This window comes from Mobula hypostoma, chromosome 14 (assembly GCF_963921235.1).
Source record: "Mobula hypostoma chromosome 14, sMobHyp1.1, whole genome shotgun sequence".
Classification (NCBI taxonomy): Eukaryota; Metazoa; Chordata; class Chondrichthyes; order Myliobatiformes; family Myliobatidae; genus Mobula; species Mobula hypostoma.
The window spans coordinates 46,357,130-46,379,027 of record NC_086110.1 but is presented as its reverse complement, the minus strand read 5'-3'; the positions used below and the strand labels follow the sequence as shown (position 1 = coordinate 46,379,027).

At 39.6% G+C, this 21,898-nt stretch overlaps 2 protein-coding genes across 3 annotated transcripts in view; one reads left to right on the top strand and one right to left on the bottom strand.

Annotated features, from left to right (window-relative positions):
• The window catches only part of ctu2 (cytosolic thiouridylase subunit 2 homolog (S. pombe)), a 54,525-nt gene extending 33,441 nt beyond the window's left edge, over nucleotides 1-21,084 (bottom strand). Inside the window, exons 1-5 of the mRNA XM_063067061.1 lie at nucleotides 20,736-21,084; nucleotides 10,845-10,919; nucleotides 7,207-7,285; nucleotides 4,045-4,104; nucleotides 268-328 (exon numbers count right to left, since the gene is read on the bottom strand). Of these exons, the coding sequence (XP_062923131.1) occupies nucleotides 268-328; nucleotides 4,045-4,104; nucleotides 7,207-7,285; nucleotides 10,845-10,919; nucleotides 20,736-20,803 (343 nt within the window). The 5' untranslated portion in view covers nucleotides 20,804-21,084. The remainder of the gene's footprint in view (nucleotides 1-267; nucleotides 329-4,044; nucleotides 4,105-7,206; nucleotides 7,286-10,844; nucleotides 10,920-20,735) is intronic.
• Nucleotides 21,085-21,183: 99 nt separating this feature from the next.
• The window catches only part of LOC134356261 (E3 ubiquitin-protein ligase RNF166), a 43,528-nt gene continuing 42,813 nt past the window's right edge, over nucleotides 21,184-21,898 (top strand). For both annotated transcript variants that reach the window (XM_063067066.1, XM_063067064.1), the window contains exon 1: nucleotides 21,184-21,329. In XM_063067066.1, coding sequence (XP_062923136.1) covers nucleotides 21,184-21,329 — 146 coding nt within the window. The remainder of the gene's footprint in view (nucleotides 21,330-21,898) is intronic.

Genomic DNA, 21,898 nt, shown 5'->3' with positions numbered 1-21,898 from the left:
TGCAGTGGTGTGATCACGTCAAGCATTAACTTCATGATTAAACTTCTGTTTCAGGATCAATAATAACATATTCAAAATACCAACTTACAATGCAAAGTTCCTTCCATATCTTTACAAAATCAAATCTTCCATTATTGTTTAACGTTTAGCATTGACATTTAAAAATATGCTACATAAGCTGCGACAATATAAATTAGCAATGTAGTCACTGGAAAAAAATTGCCCACATTCTTTTATTCAGAGGATGGAAAGGACTTCATACTCTACCATCTATATGGACTATCCCAGGAGTAAAACGCAATTTCTTTGGAGCTTCTCGAGACAAACCCTAAAGGAGAAATAAGAGTTTATTATATTTTGCTCATATAAATCTACTTGCTAAGAGTACAAGGCCAGTTTATTTAAAGCAGTAGCTGGATCAATAATAACAAGAAGAATGCACTAACTTGTAAATTTTTTAATGTTTTATTGACAGTGGGTAATGTCCTAACTGTTAGCCAGCTTAAAAGTAATATTGGAGAGATACCTAATTTGTGTCAACCAACTATAAATAAAATATTGCACTTTGTACTTTGTACATACCTTAACCTTGACAACACCAAAAATGTCTGAGGTAATGAATGAGGTAGTGCAGTCAATATGCCATATTTCCAGCAAGGTTTTGACAAGGTAATACTTCACAGGTTTATCAGCAAAGTTGAAGCACATTGCTTAAAAATGGGCATTGACAGCATGGATTTGAAGTTGGCTCAGTAACAGACAACATTGAGTCATAATGAATGTTGGTAGTTCAGCCTGGAGGGAAGTGAAAAGTGGTGCTCTCAAGGTGTTGGAACCACTGTAGTTGTTAAAATCTGTATCATTGGTTCAGATTTGCAAGATCAAGCTTCAGTTTATAAACTTGCAGGTAACACAAAAGTCAGCAGTATTGAGAACCATGAAAAGGATACACCGCAGAAGATACAACGTGCTGGTGGAAAAGCAGATGCACAGCAGACTGAAGTGCAGAAAAATGTGGCTGATGTATTTTGGTTGGAGTAATGAGAGGCAATAGAGAAGGTATTGTACTGAAAGAGGCGCAGAAGTATAGAGACCTGCAGCCATTTGTGCACAAATGAATGTCCAGGATGGGAAAGATGTGTCATTGAGTGTAAAAGAAGGGAAGTTATGTTGAACCTTTATAAGACAATGTCCTACACTCAACTTGTTTATTGTGTTCAATTCTAGTCACCATGTTATAGGAAGGATGTGGACCAAAAAAACTGGTTCCCAGAATGAAGAGCAACAATTACAAATAGAGATTAAAGGGAAAGAGATATTTTTCTTTAGAGAAAGCTGATAGGATATTGAATAGATGTAAAAGAAAACAAGCCACCTGGGCATAATAGCTAGTGGAAAGCTGTTCCCTCTTGAGCAGAAGTCAGAAACTAGAGGTCACAGTGATAAAGTAAGATGGGAAGAGAATTAAGAGTGGCATGATTCAAACATTATTAATACTGTAGAAACAGTGAAATATTAAGTTAAAAACAGCTGATAGATGCATTTTAGGGGAGATTGTACAATAATATGTCAGATTCAAGATTGTTTAATGTTATTTCCAGTACACAAGTGTAAAGGAGAATGAAATAATTGTTATTCTGGATCTGATGCAGCACAAAAAAGACAAGGTAAAGAACACAATGATTAGAACAAAAACACAATAAATATAAATCTATTATATACATAGATTGATTATATGTCCATAAGGTGAGGCAAGTCATAGGAGTGTCTGTACATAAGATGACTGACAGGAAACGATAAAGTAATGGTGGTTGGGGGTGTTGAGGGGTGGGTTAGTGGATGGAGGTGTTAATAAGCCTTACTGCTTGGGGAAATTAGCTATTTTTGAGGCTGGTGCTCCTGGCATTCTTCATAATGCTACTGTCCCTTTTCCGGCACCTTTCTGTGTGTGTATATACACACACACACACACTCACTCACTGATAGCGGGTACGCTGGGGCCAGTGATGCATGAGGCAATTTTGACTACCTGTTTCATAGTCTTCCTGTTTGTCGAAGTGCAGTTTCCATACCATGCAGCCTAGTAGTGATTACTGGGATAAGTTAATAGACTTAGATGAGTAATGATAGATGGAAGTTTGAATTGAAGAGACACTTGCAGGAATTAATGGTTTTTATGCTATATATCCAATATACTTCTCAGTTTGATGCCAATGTAAATCCTTTATTGTGACTGGCAGTTCAGTTCACACTGGCACAGGTGATGGGCTGCAGTTGAACTAACAGCTGTCAGTAAGCCTAATACCACCAAATTTTTTAGTTTTCTTTAAATACAATAGTGAACAATAAATTATAAACACAAGAGTTCTGCAGATGCTGGAAATCCAAAGCAAAGCATACAAAATGCTGGAGGAACTACGCAAGTCAGGCAGCATCTATGGAAACGAACAAACAGTTGACGTTTCAGGCCAAGACCCTTCTTCAGGACAGGAAAGGAAGGGGAAAGAGGCCAGAATTAAAAAGGTGGGAGGGTGGGGAAGGAGGATGGGTTGAAGGTGGAAGATGAAGCCAGGTGGGTGGGAAATGTAAAGCGGCTGAAGAGGCAGGAATCTGATAGGAGAGGAGAGTGGTCCATAGGAGAAAGGGAAGGGGGAAGGGGGAAGTGGTAAGCAGATGAGAACAGGCCAGGCTGGGAAATGGAAGAAGGAGGGAGGGAATTTTTTTTACCGGAAGGAGAAATCAATATTCCATACGGTTGGAGGCTACCCACATGGAATATAAGGTGTTGCTCTTCCACCATGAAGGTAGCCTCATCATGGCACGAGGAGTCCATGGATAATATATCAGAATGGGAATCAGAATTAAAATGTTTGGCCACTGGGAAGTTCTGTTTTTGGCAGACAGAGCAGAAGTGCTCAACAATGCAGTCCCCCAATTTGCAATGGGTCTCACCAACGTAGAGGAGACCACTTTGGGAGCACCGGATATAATAGATAACCCCAGCAAATTCACAGGTGAAGTGTTGCCTCACCTGGTAGGACTGTTTGGGGCCCTGAATGGAGGTAAGGCAAGAGGTGAATGGACAAGTGTACCACTTAGGTCACTTGCATGAATAAGTGCCCGGACAGAAATTAGTTGGGAGGGGCGAATGGACAAGGGAATCATGGAGTGATCCCTGTGTAAAGTGGCGAGCGTGGGGAATGTAAAGATGAGTTTGGTGGTAGGATCGCTTTGGAGATGGTGGAAGTTGCAGAGGATAATATTTTGGATGCAGAGGCTCATGGGATGGTAGAAAAGGACAAGAGGAACTCTATCACAGTTAAGATGGTGTTAGCATGGGTGTCCATGAAATGGAAGAGATGATGGTGAGGGCAACATGAATGGAGGAGGAAGGAAAAGCACGGTCTTTGAAGAAAAGAGGACATCTCTGATGTCCTGGAATGGAAAGCCTTATCCTGGGAACAGATGTGCAGCGATGAAGGAACTGAGAAAAGGAAATAGCACTTTTACAGGAAACAGGAAAGGAACAGGAATAGTCAAAATAGCATGAGAATCAGTAGGAAGATGCTGGTCGACAGTTTGCCTCCAGAGATTGAGACAAAGAGACCAAAGAAGGGAAGAGAGGTGTCAGCAATGGACCAAATGAACTTAAGGGTGGAAGTAAGAGGCAAAGTTGATGAAATTAACGAGCTGTATGGGTGTATGAAGAGCATCAATGCAGTCATCAGTGTAACAGAGGAAGAGTTGTGGAGCATTACCGGGAAAGGCTTGGAAGCTAAACTGTTCTACGTAGCCAATGAAAAGGGAGACATCATTGAGGCCTATGCAGGTGTCCATGGCTACCCTCAAGTATAGAGAAAGTGAACAACAAAGTCTCACCACTATTTTTGTGGAAATGACAAAATCATTAATGACACCTAAAGTATCGTGTTCACATTAGTGCAAGGGATTTAATGCACAACAACTTATTTCTCAATATTCATTTTTCACATACATTGGACATCTGTTGAGAAAGGAAACCATCTGGATATTAAAATATATTACCTCTTGAACCTGACAAAGCATTGCACTGGATGTTGGACCACCAGATAATGCTAGCAAGACCTGTATAAAAAAAAGCAAAATAAAATTATGAAGAGAATAAAAAATCCAGTTATCTATGAATTCTGATCCTGCTACCTAATGGGCAATGAAGTGGTGATCACTCTCAGCCTTATGAGCTTAGGTAGAATAGTACTGACTCCTCAGAAATGGACATATTCAGCTTTTTAAAAGCAATTATACACAAAACACAGACACCTTTTAATCCATCACATCTATACCTGCTCTTTTGTAGTTAATCCAAATCTACATTACTGGACTGCCCATTGTTCTACAAAAGAAAACTAGGAGGAGTAGAGCAGTCAACAACTACAGCCTGCTCCATCATTCCATAAGGTCAAGACTAATCTAAACCTGGCCTCCATGTCACTTTACAAGGCTTCTTTTTCAATCAAATAATTATTCCTTTCTATATCATTGAGGTTTTCGATCTCAATCACACCATTTTTCCTTTAATTATTATATTTATTCCTGTATGGTAACTCATGGTATTTAAAGGTAAAGACTGCTTTTGAACAGGTAAGACCCTAAGCTATTTGTTTCTCCAATTGCTTAAAATCTTAACAATTTAAATTTTCTGTTTAACAAAGTAAAAAAAAGCTAAACAACAAACTACACTGCTGCCATTAATTCAGAGCTCTCTCAGTTCCTTAAAATGGAAGTAGCCAATTTTTGGTCAGAAAAGAAGAAAGAATCAGATTCAATTCCTAGCTGGATGCAAAACAACTGATCATAGCTGGGTTGACAACGAGACTGTTAAAAAGTTGCTCAACACAATAATGCTCCAATAATCTGTCATTTGATAAATCAGAAATCCTAATTAGTTTGGAATGTGAGGCAGAGGTCCAGAATGAAAGTGGGGTTTATGACCATGATAGGTATCCAATCTGTGGCCTAGATAAGAGAGCTGGGGTTTGGTGTACAGAACAATAGCTGACAGAAATGTGGGTTGATTTGTGACTGGACCTACATCCAGAGTGGTTGTATCTTTCCCACTCTCTTCAAGGATGCTGGAGGATGCTGTCCTAAGTTGCATGCCATCTTGGTCAATGTCTCCCATCCAGTACATAATGTACTGGGTGGGCACAAGAGTACATTCAGCCAGAGACTCATTCCTCCGAGATGCAGCACAGAGCGTCATAGGAAGTCATTCCTGCCTGTGGCCATCAAACTTTACAACTCCTCCCTTGGAGGGTCAGACACCCTGAGCCAATAGGCTGGTCCTGGTCTTATTTCATAATTTACTGGCATAATTTACATATTACTATTTAACTATTTATTACTATTTTCTATTACTATTTATTATTTCTATGACTATTATTATTTACTAATAGTAATATTGCTATTACTATTTCTATTACTATTTATTATTTATGGTGCAACTGTAATGAAAACCAATTTCCCCCGGGATCAATAAAGTATGCCTACGACTATGACAAACTCACCAAGCTCACCCAAAGATTTAATATTCTACTGTGTAACATATTAAAAAAGTAAAATAAAAGTGTGTTTAGGTATTAAAAGAAGTCCGGAAAATCTACTAGTCCAGAACCAGAGTTCCAAGGATGCAAGACTACTGCTCTTGTATATTCCTTCACAGAAGGGGAAAAAAGTTTCTAAAATTTTGTGACACATATTAAGATGAATCACCCATTCCAAAGTCAACTATCTCAAATTAATGCCGCCAACTTCAACTTTAAAATAGAAAATACTGGAAACACACAGCAAGTCATGCAGCACCTTTGGAAACAAAAATAAAAGTCAATGTTTCAGATTGAAGTTTTATTCTGCAGTGACAGTAGGGGGAAAGATGAATTAGCCGCTCTTCAGCCCTGAGCAGTTTTGCACTTTTCCTCAATGGGATTTCCATCTGACATTCTCAGGCTACGTCCACACCACGCCGGATAATTTTGAAAATGCCGATTTCGAGTAAAAACGATAGGCGTTCACACTAAGCGTTTTTCAAAATATCTCTGTCCACATTAGACGGATATTTGGGCGAATCTCCTCCCACTGGGCATGCGCAGGACACACAGAAAACAAGCAAAGAGGAAACGATATACTTGATGCGCGTTTGTCCAGTTACTGAGTAGAAAAAGTTAAAAGGAATTGCTCTTGGCTCTTGCGCAGGAGGACTTAAAACTAAAAAAAAAACAAATACTGGAGCGTATGGAGGCAACCAACAGGGAGTTCACGGACAGTATGATCCGGCTGACGACGAACATTGAAAAACTGACTAACTCTGTTGCATTAATAAAGCACCTTATTAAATGCATAAAACATGTCTGCATCAGTGTTATCTTGTATTTCCATACAATGTTACCTTAGGCTGTTACACATCTATTATCAGAGAAGTATTTGCATAAATAGGTAAACCATCTTCATACAAGCAAGGACAGAAAACAGGGCTAAGTGCGTATACTTATTTATTCAGTAAGCTATGGGTCAAAGTATTTGGTGTGTACATTTCTAACTCTTCTGGCTTCAGTCTCATTGCCATCTGTTCTGAAATTGTTAGGTTCTGCGAAGTGCAGAATCAAATATCGCTGTGATGATTGTACGCTCTGGTATCAATTGTTTGGCAACAATAAAGTAGTAATAATACGGCACGTCATGACAGCGGTTTTAAAAAGCTCTGGTTACCCTGGAGCAACTGCAACGGATATTAGGTGTTTTCAGATTTATTCACTCTGGAAACCGTTTCTGAAAATCTCCATTTTCGGGGGACAAAAACGCCGTTTTAGTGTGGACAGAGGGACAAAACGAAGAGAAAAAGCTTTGTTTTCAAAATTATCCGGCGTAGTACGGACATAGCCTCACTTTGCTCATTCCTGACGGTTTCTGTTTCACACCTTATCTTCAATGAGCTGCTAAGATATTCCCTTTGTCCCTTCCATCCCTTCCTCACCTTTTCTGTAATGTTCCCTGTTCTGAAGAAGGTCTTTGAACAAAAACTTTTAACTGTTGACCATTTCTTGCAATTTTTGTTTTTATCTCAGATTTCCAGTAAATCTGTTGCTTTGGTTGAAATCCAGAACAAGGATATTCTTACACATTAAAAACTTTATGCTTAAAACTAAAATAATGATTACTTAGATTACTTGCCTGTTCTCCTGGAAAAATTAAGCGTGTCTTCCCTAACATCGCACGGAATTTATGCACAAAGTATTCTCTGAAGCAAGATCTGAATGACAAGAAGCACAAACATTCATACTGAAAGCTGAATGTTTCTTTTTAAAATATTCTTGAAGCAATTAATCAATAACTATATCACTATTTAAATATACTGCAAAGAAAAAATATTTAAATGAAGATTATGTACACATATTCTAAACTGTTCCTCCATGATCAATTATCCTCTCAAAAATGATAAAATGCGAATATTTTAATATTCTTAGTTCTAGTGTGAGTCACAGTTATTTTAAACATTTCTTCATAAGTTCCACTATGACCTTAGTGAATTTTCATTTGGTTCTCATATCTCTTCTTCAAAGGTATGCCCAAAACTGCAGACAATTCTTATTCACAAAGTTACAAGGTATGGGATCCTTGGAAACTTGGTTGTGTGGATTTGGAATTGACTTGCCCACAGAAGGCAGAGGGTAGGAGTAGATGGAGCATATTCTGCCTGGAGGTCTGTCAGTAGTAGTGTTCCACAAGGATCTATCTGGGATCCTTGCTCTTCGTGGTTTTTTTATAAATGACTTGGATAAGGAAGTGGACGGGTAGGTTAGTAAATCTGCAGATGACACAAAGGTTGGTGGTGTTGTAGATATTGCAGACATTTGTTGTAGGTTCAATGGGATTTAGACAATGATAGCCAGATTGAGTTCAATCAGAAATGTGTGAAGTGCTTTGGAAGATCGAACTTGAAGGCAGAGTACAAGGTTAGTGGTAGGGTTCTTAGCAGTATGGAGGAACAGAAGGATCTTGAGTGAACCAGAGTTTTTCTCGTTGAAGCAAAGGAGAATGAGAGATAACTCATAGAGGTGTTTAAGATTATGAGAGGCATAGATAGAGCAGAAAGTCAGTGCTTTTCTCCCAGGATGGCAGTGCTCAATACCAAAGGAAAGGTGAGTGGAGGAAAGTGTAGTGGAGATGTCAGAGGTAGGTTTTTTTTTAAAACATAGAGAGTGGCAGGTGACTTGAATGCACTGCTGGAGTGGTGGTAGAAGCTGATACAATAGGAACATTTAAGAAACTCACAGACACATGAATGTAAGAAAAATGGAGATTATGGGCTATGTAGGAGGGAAGAGTTAGATTGACCATGGAGTAGGTTTACATAGGTTGGCACATTATCGTGGGCTGAAGAGCGCGCCCGCACTGTATTGTACTGTTCTATGTTCTCAAGTAATTGCAACGGATAGTGAGGACTGCTGAAAACATAACTGGGGTCTCCCTCTCCCCCCACCCCCCCCCCACATTCAGGACACATATCAGAACAGTGTGTACCACAGTGCCTCCAGCATCGCCAAGACCCTCCCATCCTTCCTACAATCTCTCTGACCTCCCTCCAGCTGTCAGACAAAAGGTACTGCAACTCTCTAATCCTGCACGTTTCATCTTTTATCGCCTCTGTTTCACATATTTATACTACTACTTGTTTTACTGTAATACTGCCCGTAATATTACACTGTCTTACATAAACATGCACCTTGCACTTTATGTCAACCTGTCAATCTTCAGGCCCTACCACTCAGGGACCTGTGTTAATATTGTTTTGAGACTGTATGTGATGGATCCTACCTATACACCCTGACCCCAGAGGAACCATGTTTCTTTTATTTATAAGTGTATGGTTAAATCAAGATAAACTTGAACTTGAACTTTTAAAGAAATCAACATCATGTACACACTCAATATAATTTACATGCTTTTTAATTCAGTAGCTCTAAGTCTAGTATCAAGATTCTGATTTACTCTCTGACATTTTTTGTAAAGCTGTTGTCCTAAATTGTCATTTCCATTTAGTTACCATCAACACTTGCTTTGTACCCTGTCCCCCCAAACATACTACTTGACTTTCTCTCACCTTTTGCCAGGATGTTGCCTCCTCAATTGCAGGACTTTAGCTATAGGGAGTGATTGGTTAAGCAGGAGGCTGCGGGGTGACCTGATAGAAGTATATACGATTACGGGAAGCACAGACAGGGTAGATAACCATTTTTCCATGGTAGGGGTATTAAAAAAGGATACAAATTTAAGGTGAGGGGAAAAAGTTTTAAAGCTGATTTGAGGGGTATGTTTCCCACCAAACAGTGGTTGATGTCTGAAACATGCCACCAAAGGAGATATAATTATTACATTTAAGAGATATGAGTAAGGTAAAGAACAATACAGTTCCAATGTGGATAAATGGGATTACCGTAAATGGGCAAAAATCAGCATTGGCATTGGGGTGAATGGCCAATTTCAGTGCTGAATAGTTCCACAGTTTATTAATCGCACTAGTTCAGTAATCTATCCATTTCATAATGCAATTTTCCATACTCTTGATACAGCTTTCATAATGCCTAAACTAATCAGTGCAATATTATCAAATAATATCTCTTCTCTACCTCTCAAACATTGCTATAAACAGAAAACAAAGAGGCTTCAGCATCTCACCACTCATATCTCGCTGAACCACGAGCAACTTCTTAGCAACATTCTGTTACTAATCCATGCATTTATATTCCTTTTAAACAACTTGCCTTTAAGTTTTTTAAAAATATATTCCTGATGTGGAATCTTCTGGAATCCAAAGAAGATATGCTGCTTTTTGTATTTACAGATGAAGTTTTATTTTTTTACCAGTAAATTCAATTGGGCACAGTTGGGCAGTTGTCTCATCTTTACAAATCCATTCTAAATGTCTTATATCAACTCAAGCTTAAGCATGTGCTTATTAACTTCTTTCCACATCTAAGTCAAGACTAATGGATCTATAAATTCCCGTCTTATTCTTTTACCTTTTCACAAAGAGTCAGTATCTTAACTCTCCTCAAAACTCTGGTGTAACTTCCATTTGGCTCTAGTGAGATCAATAACTATTCTGCACAATATCCACTGAGTACATCTATTATTGTCTTTCAAATGCTTCTCAGGCATTCCTAGTTAATTGATCGCCACCATAAAAATTAAAATTCTTTAATCCATTCTGCCACATATTTGCACCTATCAACAGCATGGTTTCTTCATTATTCTCTTTTTGGCCATCTCCTTTTGTTCTTTCTCTTGGATTTTTGCACTTCCTCCACATGCACTGTTCTCAGTCTTCCTAATGTTTATTTTTACTTCATTACTACACCTATAATTGAAAAATTTGTTTTCACCATAACATGCTTGCAGACTTCACAAGTTCTCCCTTTGACTGCTAGGTATCCCTTGCCATCCCAAAAAAATATAGATAGGTGGTAGGAGAATTAGAGGGGCAGGTAGGGGGTGTTAATGGGTACATGAGAGTCATGTATCAGTAGGGTGGTGGAAATGATGGGATACCTGATGGTCAGCTTGAACTTGAAGGGCAAAATGGCTTCCTTCAGTGCCATTATGAAAAGAATGTGAACTCTAGAGTATCCATTTATACTTTATTGTGATTTGAAGTGCATTTAATTTGGATTTAAAATGCACATAATCAATTCAATTAAACAATGGAGCATGGTCTATTCCTGTATTATTACTTGCTATACTTACAATTTATTGTGTATTGAGCAATTGTTTCACGTTTCGAAATGTCCGTTGCAAGCTTTAATACTTACTTACAAAACGCATCACCAACTCGAATGACCAACACTGCTGAACTGGTCTTGCATTTCATACATGTCTGTGGAACACTGCAGGAAAAAAAACTTATAAATTATAAAAGCAACTTAATCATTTAGTGATATCCCAAAAAACTTCTTAATAAATACATCTTTGATAAAAGAATAACATTAATACCGTGATACAAGTAGTTTGTAACTGAAGGAAGGAACAATGTATTGAACACTTGAACTGAAAAAAGTTATCACAGATTCTTCAATAGATGAAAACTTAATTATAGTACTGGCCAGCATTTGGACTCCTTTCCTAACGTTAGGTTTTTCTACAAATGAAACAGGATACTGTGATAAGAATACAACTAGGAACCATGTACCCATTGATGCATCTCAGTATGCGTCTCAAAGGAATCTGGGAGTACAGGTCCTTTTGTTAAAAGTGGCATCACAGGGAGACAGGGTCAAAAAGAAAGCTTTGGGCACATTGGCCTTCATAAAATAATGTATTGAGTACAGGAGATGGGATGTTATGTTGAAGTTGTATAAGACATTGGTGAGGCCTAATTTGGAGTATTGTGTGTAGTTTTGGTCATCTACCTACAGGAAAAATGTAAACAAAATTGAAAGAGTATAGAGAAAATTCACATATATCTGAAGGATCTCAGTTACAAGGAAAGTTAAGACTATATTCTTTAGGGCGTAGAAGATTGAGAGGAAATTTGATAGAGTATACAACATTATGAGGGATATAGATAGGGTAAATGCAAGCAGGCCTTTACCACTAAGGTTGGGTGAGACTACAACCAGAGGTCATGGGTTAAGGGTGAAAGGCGAGAAGTTTAAGAGAAACATAAGGGGAAATGTCTTAATGAGCTGCCAGCACAAGTGGTGCACGCAAGCTCAGTTTCAATATTTAAGAGAACTCTGGATAGGTACATGGATAGTAGGCATACGGAATGCTATGGTTTCGGCATGGACTGGATGGGCTGAAGGGCCTGCTGCTGAATTTTATGACTAAAGTCTCTCTAAATATTGACCATTAATACTTGAGTTTTAACTTTTCCCACGTAAAGACCAACAAAAATCTGGAAGTCATCCAGCATAAGCGCTATGATGCTCAAGTGAATGAAATTTTCATGACCAGGATTGATAAACATTTTATTGTTGCTAGGTCAGGGTATCAATGAAATGGAACAAAATAAAGCCAAATAAATGAAGCAAATCAATGATGCTAAATAATGGAGCAGGTTAAGGAGCCAAATTGTTATCTCAATTTCTTTGTGTCCAGAAGGACGTGAATTTACGTCTTCCAAGGATTGAAGTACATCATTCAAACTAATCCAATGCAATTGCCAAGGAAAAGCTGCAAGGAAATAATTTATTCAAACATTTCTACTGATCAAAAAACAAACATTAGGAAAAGGCAACTTTGTCCTCCAGTGTGCCTCAGTATTCAATATGTTCAAGGCCAGTCCTGTGCCTTAAGCCCGATTTTCCCCCTAGTGCCCAAAAGGTCCAATGATCTCATCCTTAAATATGCTGAAATTGAGTACCCACAGCGTTCCAAGATAAATTCCTCAGATTTACGTCTTCTACGTAAAGAAATTATTCCTTTCAGTTCTACTTGTTCTAAGGAGCAACACAGTAGCATAGCCATTAGCACAATGCTTTATAGCACCAGCAATCAGGTTTCAGTTCCTACTGTTGTCTGTAAGGAGTTTATATGTTCTCCTCTTGACCACGTGGGTTTCCTCCATGTGCTCCAGTTCCTCTTACATCCCAAAGACATATGGGTTAGGGCTAGTGAATTGTGGACCTGCTATTATAGCAACAGAAACACTGTGACACTTGGGGGTGTCCCCAACACATTCTCGGACTGTATTGGTCATTGACGCAAAACGACACATTTTACTGTATGTTTCGATGTACCGTACCGTGAAAAACTCATGGGCACACATATATATAGCTAGGGTGTCTAAGACTTTTGCATAGTACTATATTTGTCAATGTAGAGTGGAGATCGAGTTTGTAAATTTAGTGGGAACAAAGCATATTGGGTATGGTGAGGGTGGAGCGCTGTGGGACATGGCAGGAGTGCCAGGGGCAGAGTGTGCCACGGGTGCAGCCACACCCAGCCCTGAGACACCAGGCAAGATCATTTGATTACAAACAAATGGTTTATTGATCTTTACAGAATGTCTCTCTGGTGCTTCCTGCTCCCTTCCCTCCACCTTTCCCCTTCCCCTTCCCCCTTTCCCAACCATGATACCCCTCTCCCTACCCCCTTCCCACACTCAATCCACAACAGAGGCCTATATCAGAATCAGGTTTATCATCACTCATGTCAGAATTTTTTTGTGGCAGTACATAAAATTGCTACAGTACTGTGCAAATGTCTTAAGCACCCTTGCTATATATATGTGCCGAAGACTTTTGCACAGTACTATACATGTGATAAATAAATCCAATCTTTAAAAGTCCAACCTCTTAGCCCAAAACTACACCAGTTATTACAGGTTCTCCCCCTACACAGCATTTACCCTGCAAGCTTTCCATACTTCTGAACGAAGAGACTTCTCAATTTTCTAAATTCATTTTAAATATATACCAGCCTTGGCGCAACTGCAGCTGAAAGGGGAAGTGGAATATCCAGAGGTTATGATACACACAAGTAGCAATGACATAAATAGAAGAGATGAGGTCCCACCATGTGAACTTAGGGAGCTAGATTGCTATTCAAAGAGCAGGACCTCAAGTTTGTAATCTCTAATTTACCTCCAGTGCCACATGCTAGTGAATACAGGTAGTGAAGGACAGGTCATTTGGATGTGTAGCTGAAAGGACAATGGCATCACTGAGATATGGTTGAAGGCTGATCAAGACTGGCAATTCTATTACCCCAAGTTAAAGAATGCTCAAGCAATACAGAGGTGGGACTAAAAGGGGATAAGGTTTTGCACCATCAATTGAAGAATGATTGGATTATTTCAGTATTGAGAGTGGACATCTGAGAAGAGTCTCGTCATTTTGCTAGGGGTATACAGCATTACAAACCTCTCAAAGTCAATAGGAGATAGTGGAATGGAGATATGTAGAGAAATATTATTTAAAAACTGGGATTACCTTAGTTTCAAATTTCCCAAAAATGAACTGTAATTGCTTCAGTGTTAAAATCTCAAAGGGGGTAGAATTTTTGAGGTGTGTCCAGTTTGTTTTAAACCATAAAGCGTAGGAGCAGAATTAAGCTATTTGGCCCATCAAGTCTACTTCATGATTCAATCATGCCTGATTTATTACCTCTCTCAACCCATTCTCCTGCCTTCTCTCCATAACCTTTTACCTTACTAATCAAGAACCTATCACCTCTGCTTTAAATATACCCAATGACTTGGTCTCCACACTTATCTGTAGCAATGAATTCCAAAGATTCACCACCCACTGGCTAAAGAAACTCCTCCTCATCTCTGTTCTAAAGGGACATCCTTCTATTCTGAGGCTGTGCCCTCTTGTCCTAGACTTTCCCTATACTGGAAACATCCTCTCCACGCCCTCTATCTAGGCCTTTCAGTATTCAAGAGGATTAAATGAGACCTCCCGTATTTTCTTCTAAACTCCCAGCAAGTACAGGCCCAGAGTCATCAAATGCTTCTCATACATTAACCCTTTCTTTCCTGGGATCATTCGCGTGAAGCTCCTCTGAACCTTCTCCCAATGCCAGAACATCCTTTCTTAGATAAGGGGCACAAAATTGCTCACAGTACTCCATGCCAATGCCTTATAAGGCCTCAGCATTAAATCTTTGCTTTTATATTCCAGTCCTCTTGAAATGAATGCTAACATTGCATTTGTCTTCCTTACCACTGAGTCAATCTGCAAGTTGACCTTTAGGGAATCCTGCATAAGGAATTCTGATTTATGAATTTCCTCCCCATTTAGAAAATAATCTACACCTTGATTCCTTCTACCAAAGTGCATGACCATACACTTCCCTAAACTACATTCCATCTGCTACTTCTTTTCCCATTGTCCTTATCTGACCAAGTCCTTCTGCAGACTGCCTGCTTCCTCAAGACCTACCTTCGTGCCGTCTGCAAGCTTGGCCCCAAAGCCATCAATTCCGTCATCCAAATCATTGACATACAATGTGAAAAGCAGTCCCAATATCGTCTTCTGCAGAACACCTGTATGTAACACACTTTTGAAGCAGTATGTAGAGCAGTGAAGGAAGGAGCATTACTGGACCTGATCTTTGGGAACACAGCTAGTCTAGTGTGTCCTGTGGGGTCATTTTGGGTGTAGTGAACATAACTCTAGCAAAATTTCCTTAACGTAAGAAAGAACCTGACAAATGTAGATAGAGAGCATCTACTAGGAAGTAAGTCTACACTTGCGTAGCAAAGAGTATTCAAAGGAGAAACATCAAGTTCCTGAAAGGGTAAAAAGATAACAAATATAGAATATCGAGGTTTGGAAATAAAGAAAAAAAGAAACATATGATAGATATGGGGGCCCAGTGACATCGAGAGTATAAAAGTATTGGCAGGCACTATAAAGTTAAAGGCACTATAAATCTAAGAGGAAGGCAAAGAACAACGTGGCTGGATAACATCAAGGATTGGATCAAGCTGGACAAGACTAGGGATGTTGTGGACAAGTGTCGGGACAGTGCGGCATGGAAGGAAATTGTCCAACTGGAAATTCCAGATGCGACCTAACGACGAAGAGGGATCATGAAAAATCACTGGCAGACAGGATTAAGATATATCTGAAGACCTTCGATATGCATATTTAGGGCAAGAGAATAAACAAGGAAAAGTCAGGCCCATTAAAGTCAGCATGGGGAATACGTGCCTGGATGCAAAAGTGACAGGTGAAGTCCTAAATGAATAACTCAGCTTTCACAAAATAAACACTTTTGTAGGAAGAGAATTCAGTGAATGCATGAGTCCAAGTCTAGTGCATGTTTCCATAAATAAAGAGAAGATAGTCATTGCCTTAGCAGGCTTAAAGGTAGATAAAAATCCTCTAGCACCAAATGGAATACATCTCAGGTTGCTATAGGAAGAAAGGGAAGTCAGTGCTGGGGCTCTGGCTTAAATCCTTTAAATCTTCTTTAGACCCAAGTAAGGTACCAGATGACTGGGGGGGGGGCAGCAAACGTAATCCCCCTTTCAAGAAAGAGAGCAGAGAAGAGCCTGGCAACTATGAACTTCTGGCTAATATCACTGATGAGGGGAAGATACTGGAAATCATTAAGAGAGTGGGTTAATTAACACTTGAAAAGGGGTGACTAATCAGACAGCCAGCATGCTATTATCAAGGGCAGATCTTGTCTGTGCAATTTGATTGAATTCTTTGAAAAGGTAACAAATTGTATTGATGAGCACTGATGGTAGCTATGATTTATATGCACTTTAATAAGGACTTTGACAAGGTCCAATAGAGGAGACTGGTTCAAAACATTAGGACCTATGTGATCCAGGGAAAGTTGGCAGAGGGTGGTGGTCGAGGCTTGTATGTCGATGATTGGATGCCTGTGTCTCTTGATGGCCTATAAAGATTGATGCTGGGACCTATGTGGTTTGTAATGGATGTGAATGACTTCAATGTTTATGTAGGAGGCCTGATCAGCACGTTCATGGATGAGACTAAGATTAACACATTTGCTGATTGTGTGGAAGATAGTCTTGGGCTGGAGAGATACAAATCTGTTGTTGAAATGGACAAAAACAAGAAGGCAGCTGGAGCTGAATCCAGATAAATGTTAGGTGATGCATTTTTGTGAGCATCAGTGAGGTTAGGACATCTCCCATGAATGGTAGGTTCTTAGGAAATATTGAGGAACAGAGGAAGTTTGAAGTCCAAGTTCACGGATCTTTGAAGATGGCAACACAAGTAAAGTGGTAAGGAAGGCAATAGGATCCTGCTCTTTATTAGTTGGAGCAATACAGAAGGAGGGAGGTTATATTCCAAGGTTATAAAAACTTGATCAGACCTCATCTGGAATACTGTTTGTATTTCCTAGACATTATGCAAAGATGTAAAAGCCACGTCCTGTGGTGGAGGAGGAGATGAGGGGATTTGCTTGAGGTATATAAAGTTATGTGAGCTATAAATAGGGTAGACTGCAGGAAACCTTTCTCCATAAATGTACTTTAAATCTTTGAATAATCAGAGGTAAATAAAACTACAGGACTTAGATTTAGGGTAAGGTGGAAATAGTTTTTGGAGATATGATGGGGACCTTTTTTTTAAACCAAGAACAGTGATTATCTGGACTACAGTGCATGAGAGTGATTTAAATTGGATCACTAACAGCAGTTAAGTGTCTAAATGAGCTCTTGAATTGTTTAAGCATAGAAGGCTATTGGCCAAGTGCTCGAGGGTAGTATTAATATACACTCAGTGGTCAATAAGGATGAGCTGGGCCATGTGGCCTGTTTCCATGTTGTGATGATTCTATGTCTCTATCAGTTTCTTCCCTCAGGAGGATCATTAATCTTTGTGATTCCTTATCCAAACAGTTGTAAAATCTAAATCTCTGAACCAATTGATTTTCTACCTTGGCTTTAGTTTATCATTGTCACATGTACTGTGATACAGTGAAAAGCCTGTATCTAGATCATTACACAATGCATTGAGGTAGAACAAGGTAAAACAATAATAATGCAGAGTGAAATGTACCAAGGAAGTGCAGTGCAGGTAAACAACAAGGTGCAAAATCATAAAGAGGTAGATTGAGGCCAAGGGTCCAGTTTATCATACTAGGGAACTAATTAATAGTCTTCTAACAGTGGAGTAGAAGCTGTCCTCAAGTCTGTGGTACCAGCTTTCAGACTTTGTACATTCCACCTGTTGGGTGAAGAGAGAATGTCCAGGATGTATGGGGTCTTTGATCATGCTGAATGCTTTACTGATATGAGGAGTATAGACAGAGTCCATGGAGGGGAGGTTTTCCTCCGTGATGAGCTGAACTGTGACCCTAACTCTTCGCATTTTCTTGTGATCATGTGCTGAGTAGTTTCCATACTAAACATTTATACATCCAAAAAGGATGCTCTCTATGGTGTATCAATAAAAGTTGTTACAAAATGATGGGGGACATGCCAAAGGTTTTTAGTCTCCTGAGGAAGTAGAGGCGTTGGTTAACTATTTTTTGGCCACAATGTCTACGTGGCAGGACAAGCTATCGGTGATGCTCACTCATAGGAACTTGAAGCTCACCACCCACAACAACACTGAGGTAAAACTCTCACTTCCTTAAGACAGCTCTTTTGTTTTGCTGACATTGTGGGAAAGGGCATTGTCATGACACCATGTTTCTAAGCTCTCTCTAACTTTCCTGTTACTTGAGGTACGGCCTACTACAGTGGCAATCACTTGCAAACTTGTAGATGGGTTTAGAGCAGAATCTGGCCACAGAGTCACAAATATACACAATGTGAAAGGTTTGTGCAGAATAACGCAGAAAAGTGAAGCCAAGGACAAGATTAGATAAATCAATAGCAACAAATTCCCTAAGGAGCCACATGGTCTACTCCTGTTCCTTTTCCTCATCTCACACCACACCTATGGTGGAAAAAGTGAACCTTTAGGGTGTGGTTGGGATTATTGGAAAACTGCAGATAGACAATTTTCTATCGCCCCAGTGACTTGCAGCTTGTAGATGGCAGACAGACTTTGGAATGTCACCATGGAATATATAGCTGTGGATCTGTCCTTGTAGTCAATCATTATCCCTGTCATTATCTTATCCACTTGGGTAACCTTCCTGTTATGTATTACTTTACAAACTTCATGCATCTTCTTGGGTATATAAGCTCCCAACAAAAATCAGAAAGCTTTGTTACACATGTCTTTAATCTAGATTATTTAAATTACAACCAGTTGATGGCACAGTACTGATTCCTGAAAAACCCTACTAGTAAATTGCTAGCAATCTGAGGAAAAAATATTTTATTCCTACTGTGAGCTCTTAATTTAAAAGAATGCAGTATCAAATGCCTTTTGAAAATCCAGGTACTTAGGCTTGTATGCAACATTTTGGACCAGTGGAAATGGTCCAGAAGGGTTGTATGGAAACTATTACTACCATTTTTCTTAGCAACAAATTTCATTACTTAGCCTAATAGGTTAGATTTACCACAGTACATAATTATCTATTTAAATGTTTATTTTCCTTTTATATCATCTCAATGTGTACTTAAGAATGTATAAATAATTGTAGTTTTATACATATAAAAAAATGGAAAAGGTTATATGTGTGAAAAAAGTACATGATAATTGTGAATTCCTTATCCAAATAAAAATAAAATAATAAAAAAAAGAAAATCCAGGTACTGTATAGCCACTGTAATTGAAAATAAAAAAAACTGATGCTATAAATCTGGAATAAAAGCAAAAGATACTACAAGCATTCAGGAAGTTAGGCGAGGGTCTTTTACTGTGCTATCTCTCTAAATTAAATTGAACATCTGTAGAAAGAGATACTGCTAAAACATTATCCATTCTCTTCCCACAAATATTCCCTAACATGCTGAGTATCTCCAATATTTCCTGTTTTTATTTTATTATATTTCACTTGTTTTAAATATCATACTGGTTAATTGTATTAAAAAATCTAAATAGTCATGCAGGAGAGAAAATTATTTTTGCCTTTACAGTATTTAGCCATGCTATGATTGTATATTTTAAAAGACCTTGTTACCAATATCTTTAATAATAAATACCAACATTTGCCAACTGTAGATCTCAGGCTATTTCCTGCCCCTCTCTCTCCCCCTTCTTTCTGAAAAATCTATTGGGACAGTTCCAGAATACTGGAAGAAAATACTGCAACCAGTTCTTTCAAATCCATGGCATGCAGAGTATCAGGTCCAGTTTTATTTCTTTTATTTTCCCTGACACCTCCTCACTATCATTAGACCATTTAGTTCCTTTCCATATCTACTATATTTTGTACTCTTGTGATTAAATGAAACATATATGCCTTTGTCCTTTCCGAATGCAGCACATTTTTTCTGTCAGTACCCAGAGGACCCAAAGTGTATTAGTTACTCTCTATAAACAACCGACTGTTCATTTATTACCATAGATGCTGTCTGATCTGCGGAGTTCTGCCAGTGCGTTGCTCTGAATTTCCTGCATCTGCAGGATCTCTATTGTTTATAGCTGCTACTCTTCCTTTTTTTTTAAACACATTTGTGTTAGCCCTGGCAATTTTTTAAAAAGCCGACAGGTTGACAATACTAAGTGTCGTTGACATCTGCCTCCACTGAATTATGATTAACAACTAATCGTCCATTAAAAATCCTCAACATTTGCGTTCTTAATACATTTGACGGCGCCATACACAACCTGTGTTGTAATACTAGGCTGCTTTTCACTGAATATATATTTCTAATGATGGAAACAAAATCTAGAACTAAAATATCAGATATTTCTGGATGCTGGATAAAAGATAGTTCTGGATGCTCCGCGAACAATGTTAGACTTTTTTTGCTCTCAATCTAGAACCAATTGTTAACGCTACTAACAGCAACCGCAATGGTCAGAGCACATTCTCATTAACAAACAGAACATGCAACTTCTATTTGCATGCTTTCCAACAGTTTATATTTTAGTATCTTCGCAAATGAGTGTGCCTTTAAATCATTGTTGACGGAAATCTGCAAATGGGCACAGTTGACTCCTTCGTGTACTATTTACGCGCAACCACTGGACAGATTGACTGCATTGACACGTTTTGTTGATGCCTCCCCGCCGTCCTCAGCCAGGGAGCGACCGGTCCCCACCGCCGCACCCCTGCCCTCGCCCATCCTACCCCACCCTCGCCTCGACAATACACAAAGCGCAAGCGAGCAATGAATGAGATGCGCACTCCGCTCCCACCTCGTGGCTGAGGCCGGCGCCGCCTGGTGCAGCGGCTCGCCGGGGTAATCGTCCTCCACCTCACACATCCTGCGTGATCCGGTCACCGTCCGGCCGCCGTCTCGGAACCGCAAGCACCGCGTGTCGATGACGCACGCTACCCGCAGCACCTTCTCTCGTCAGTCTACGATTGGCAAACTATGACTCCCTGCTAGTGTGGATTGTTTAAAATGGTCCTATCAATGCTTCAGCGTTTGCACTGAAGAACCCTATCCCATACTAATGGTATTCTGCAGCTCGGCCTCGTCTCAGAACATGATTTAACAAAGCAAAATGTCGGTAGTTTCCGTAGAAACAGGCTGGGTTGCAGACCGCCCGTGACGTCACATTGTTGTGGGCGGCGCGATGTGATGACGCGGGCTCCCGGATGTCGCGACTTAATGATGAGTGTTTAGGTTGTAGACGGTAGATGATGGCGATGTTTCGGAGTTTAGTCTCCGGCAACCAGACAAAACAGGCAGCGGCATCGGGGGAAAACTTGGCGGATTCGTACAGCTGTCCGATCTGCTTGGAGGTGTACTACAAGCCCGTGTCAATAGCGAGCTGTGGACATGCGTGAGTGTTACCGAGAGCCGTGCTGGGTCGGGAGATAAACAGTGGTAGTCTGGCGGATTAGACAATGGCTGTGTGTGCAGCCGAGGGGAAGTTCACCTGTGTTTGTCAGCCTTGCACTGAGACGGTAGGGGAAATAAATCACCTCGCCCCCTCAACAAAAACTTGCCGTTCCCTGTCTGCCTCAAAATCCGTTTAGTGGAGGTTGTCGTGAAGTTATTGAAAAGCTAATTCGATGGCGTCATCTTCACTGGGATCCGTGGTGCCCTTTTCGGGAGCACGGTCGGACCACATGGAAGCTTTTAACTGTTTCTTTGGTTAATACAGAAGTGCCATTAATAGCATTTTGGCACCTGCTGCTTTGAAGTAGCGTACTTATTGGGGGGCGGGGGGAATCCGATTTTTAACATTTGGATTTTAAACCATCTCCCCCACCCCTTTTTGTGGACGTGTTTCAATGATAACTTAAAAACCATTGTGACAGAGATCTTGTAGTCTAGGCATTTATAACAAGTGCTTCTGATGAGTGTCAGGTTTTGTTTTATAAATCTATGGTCTCCTTTCAAATGGTA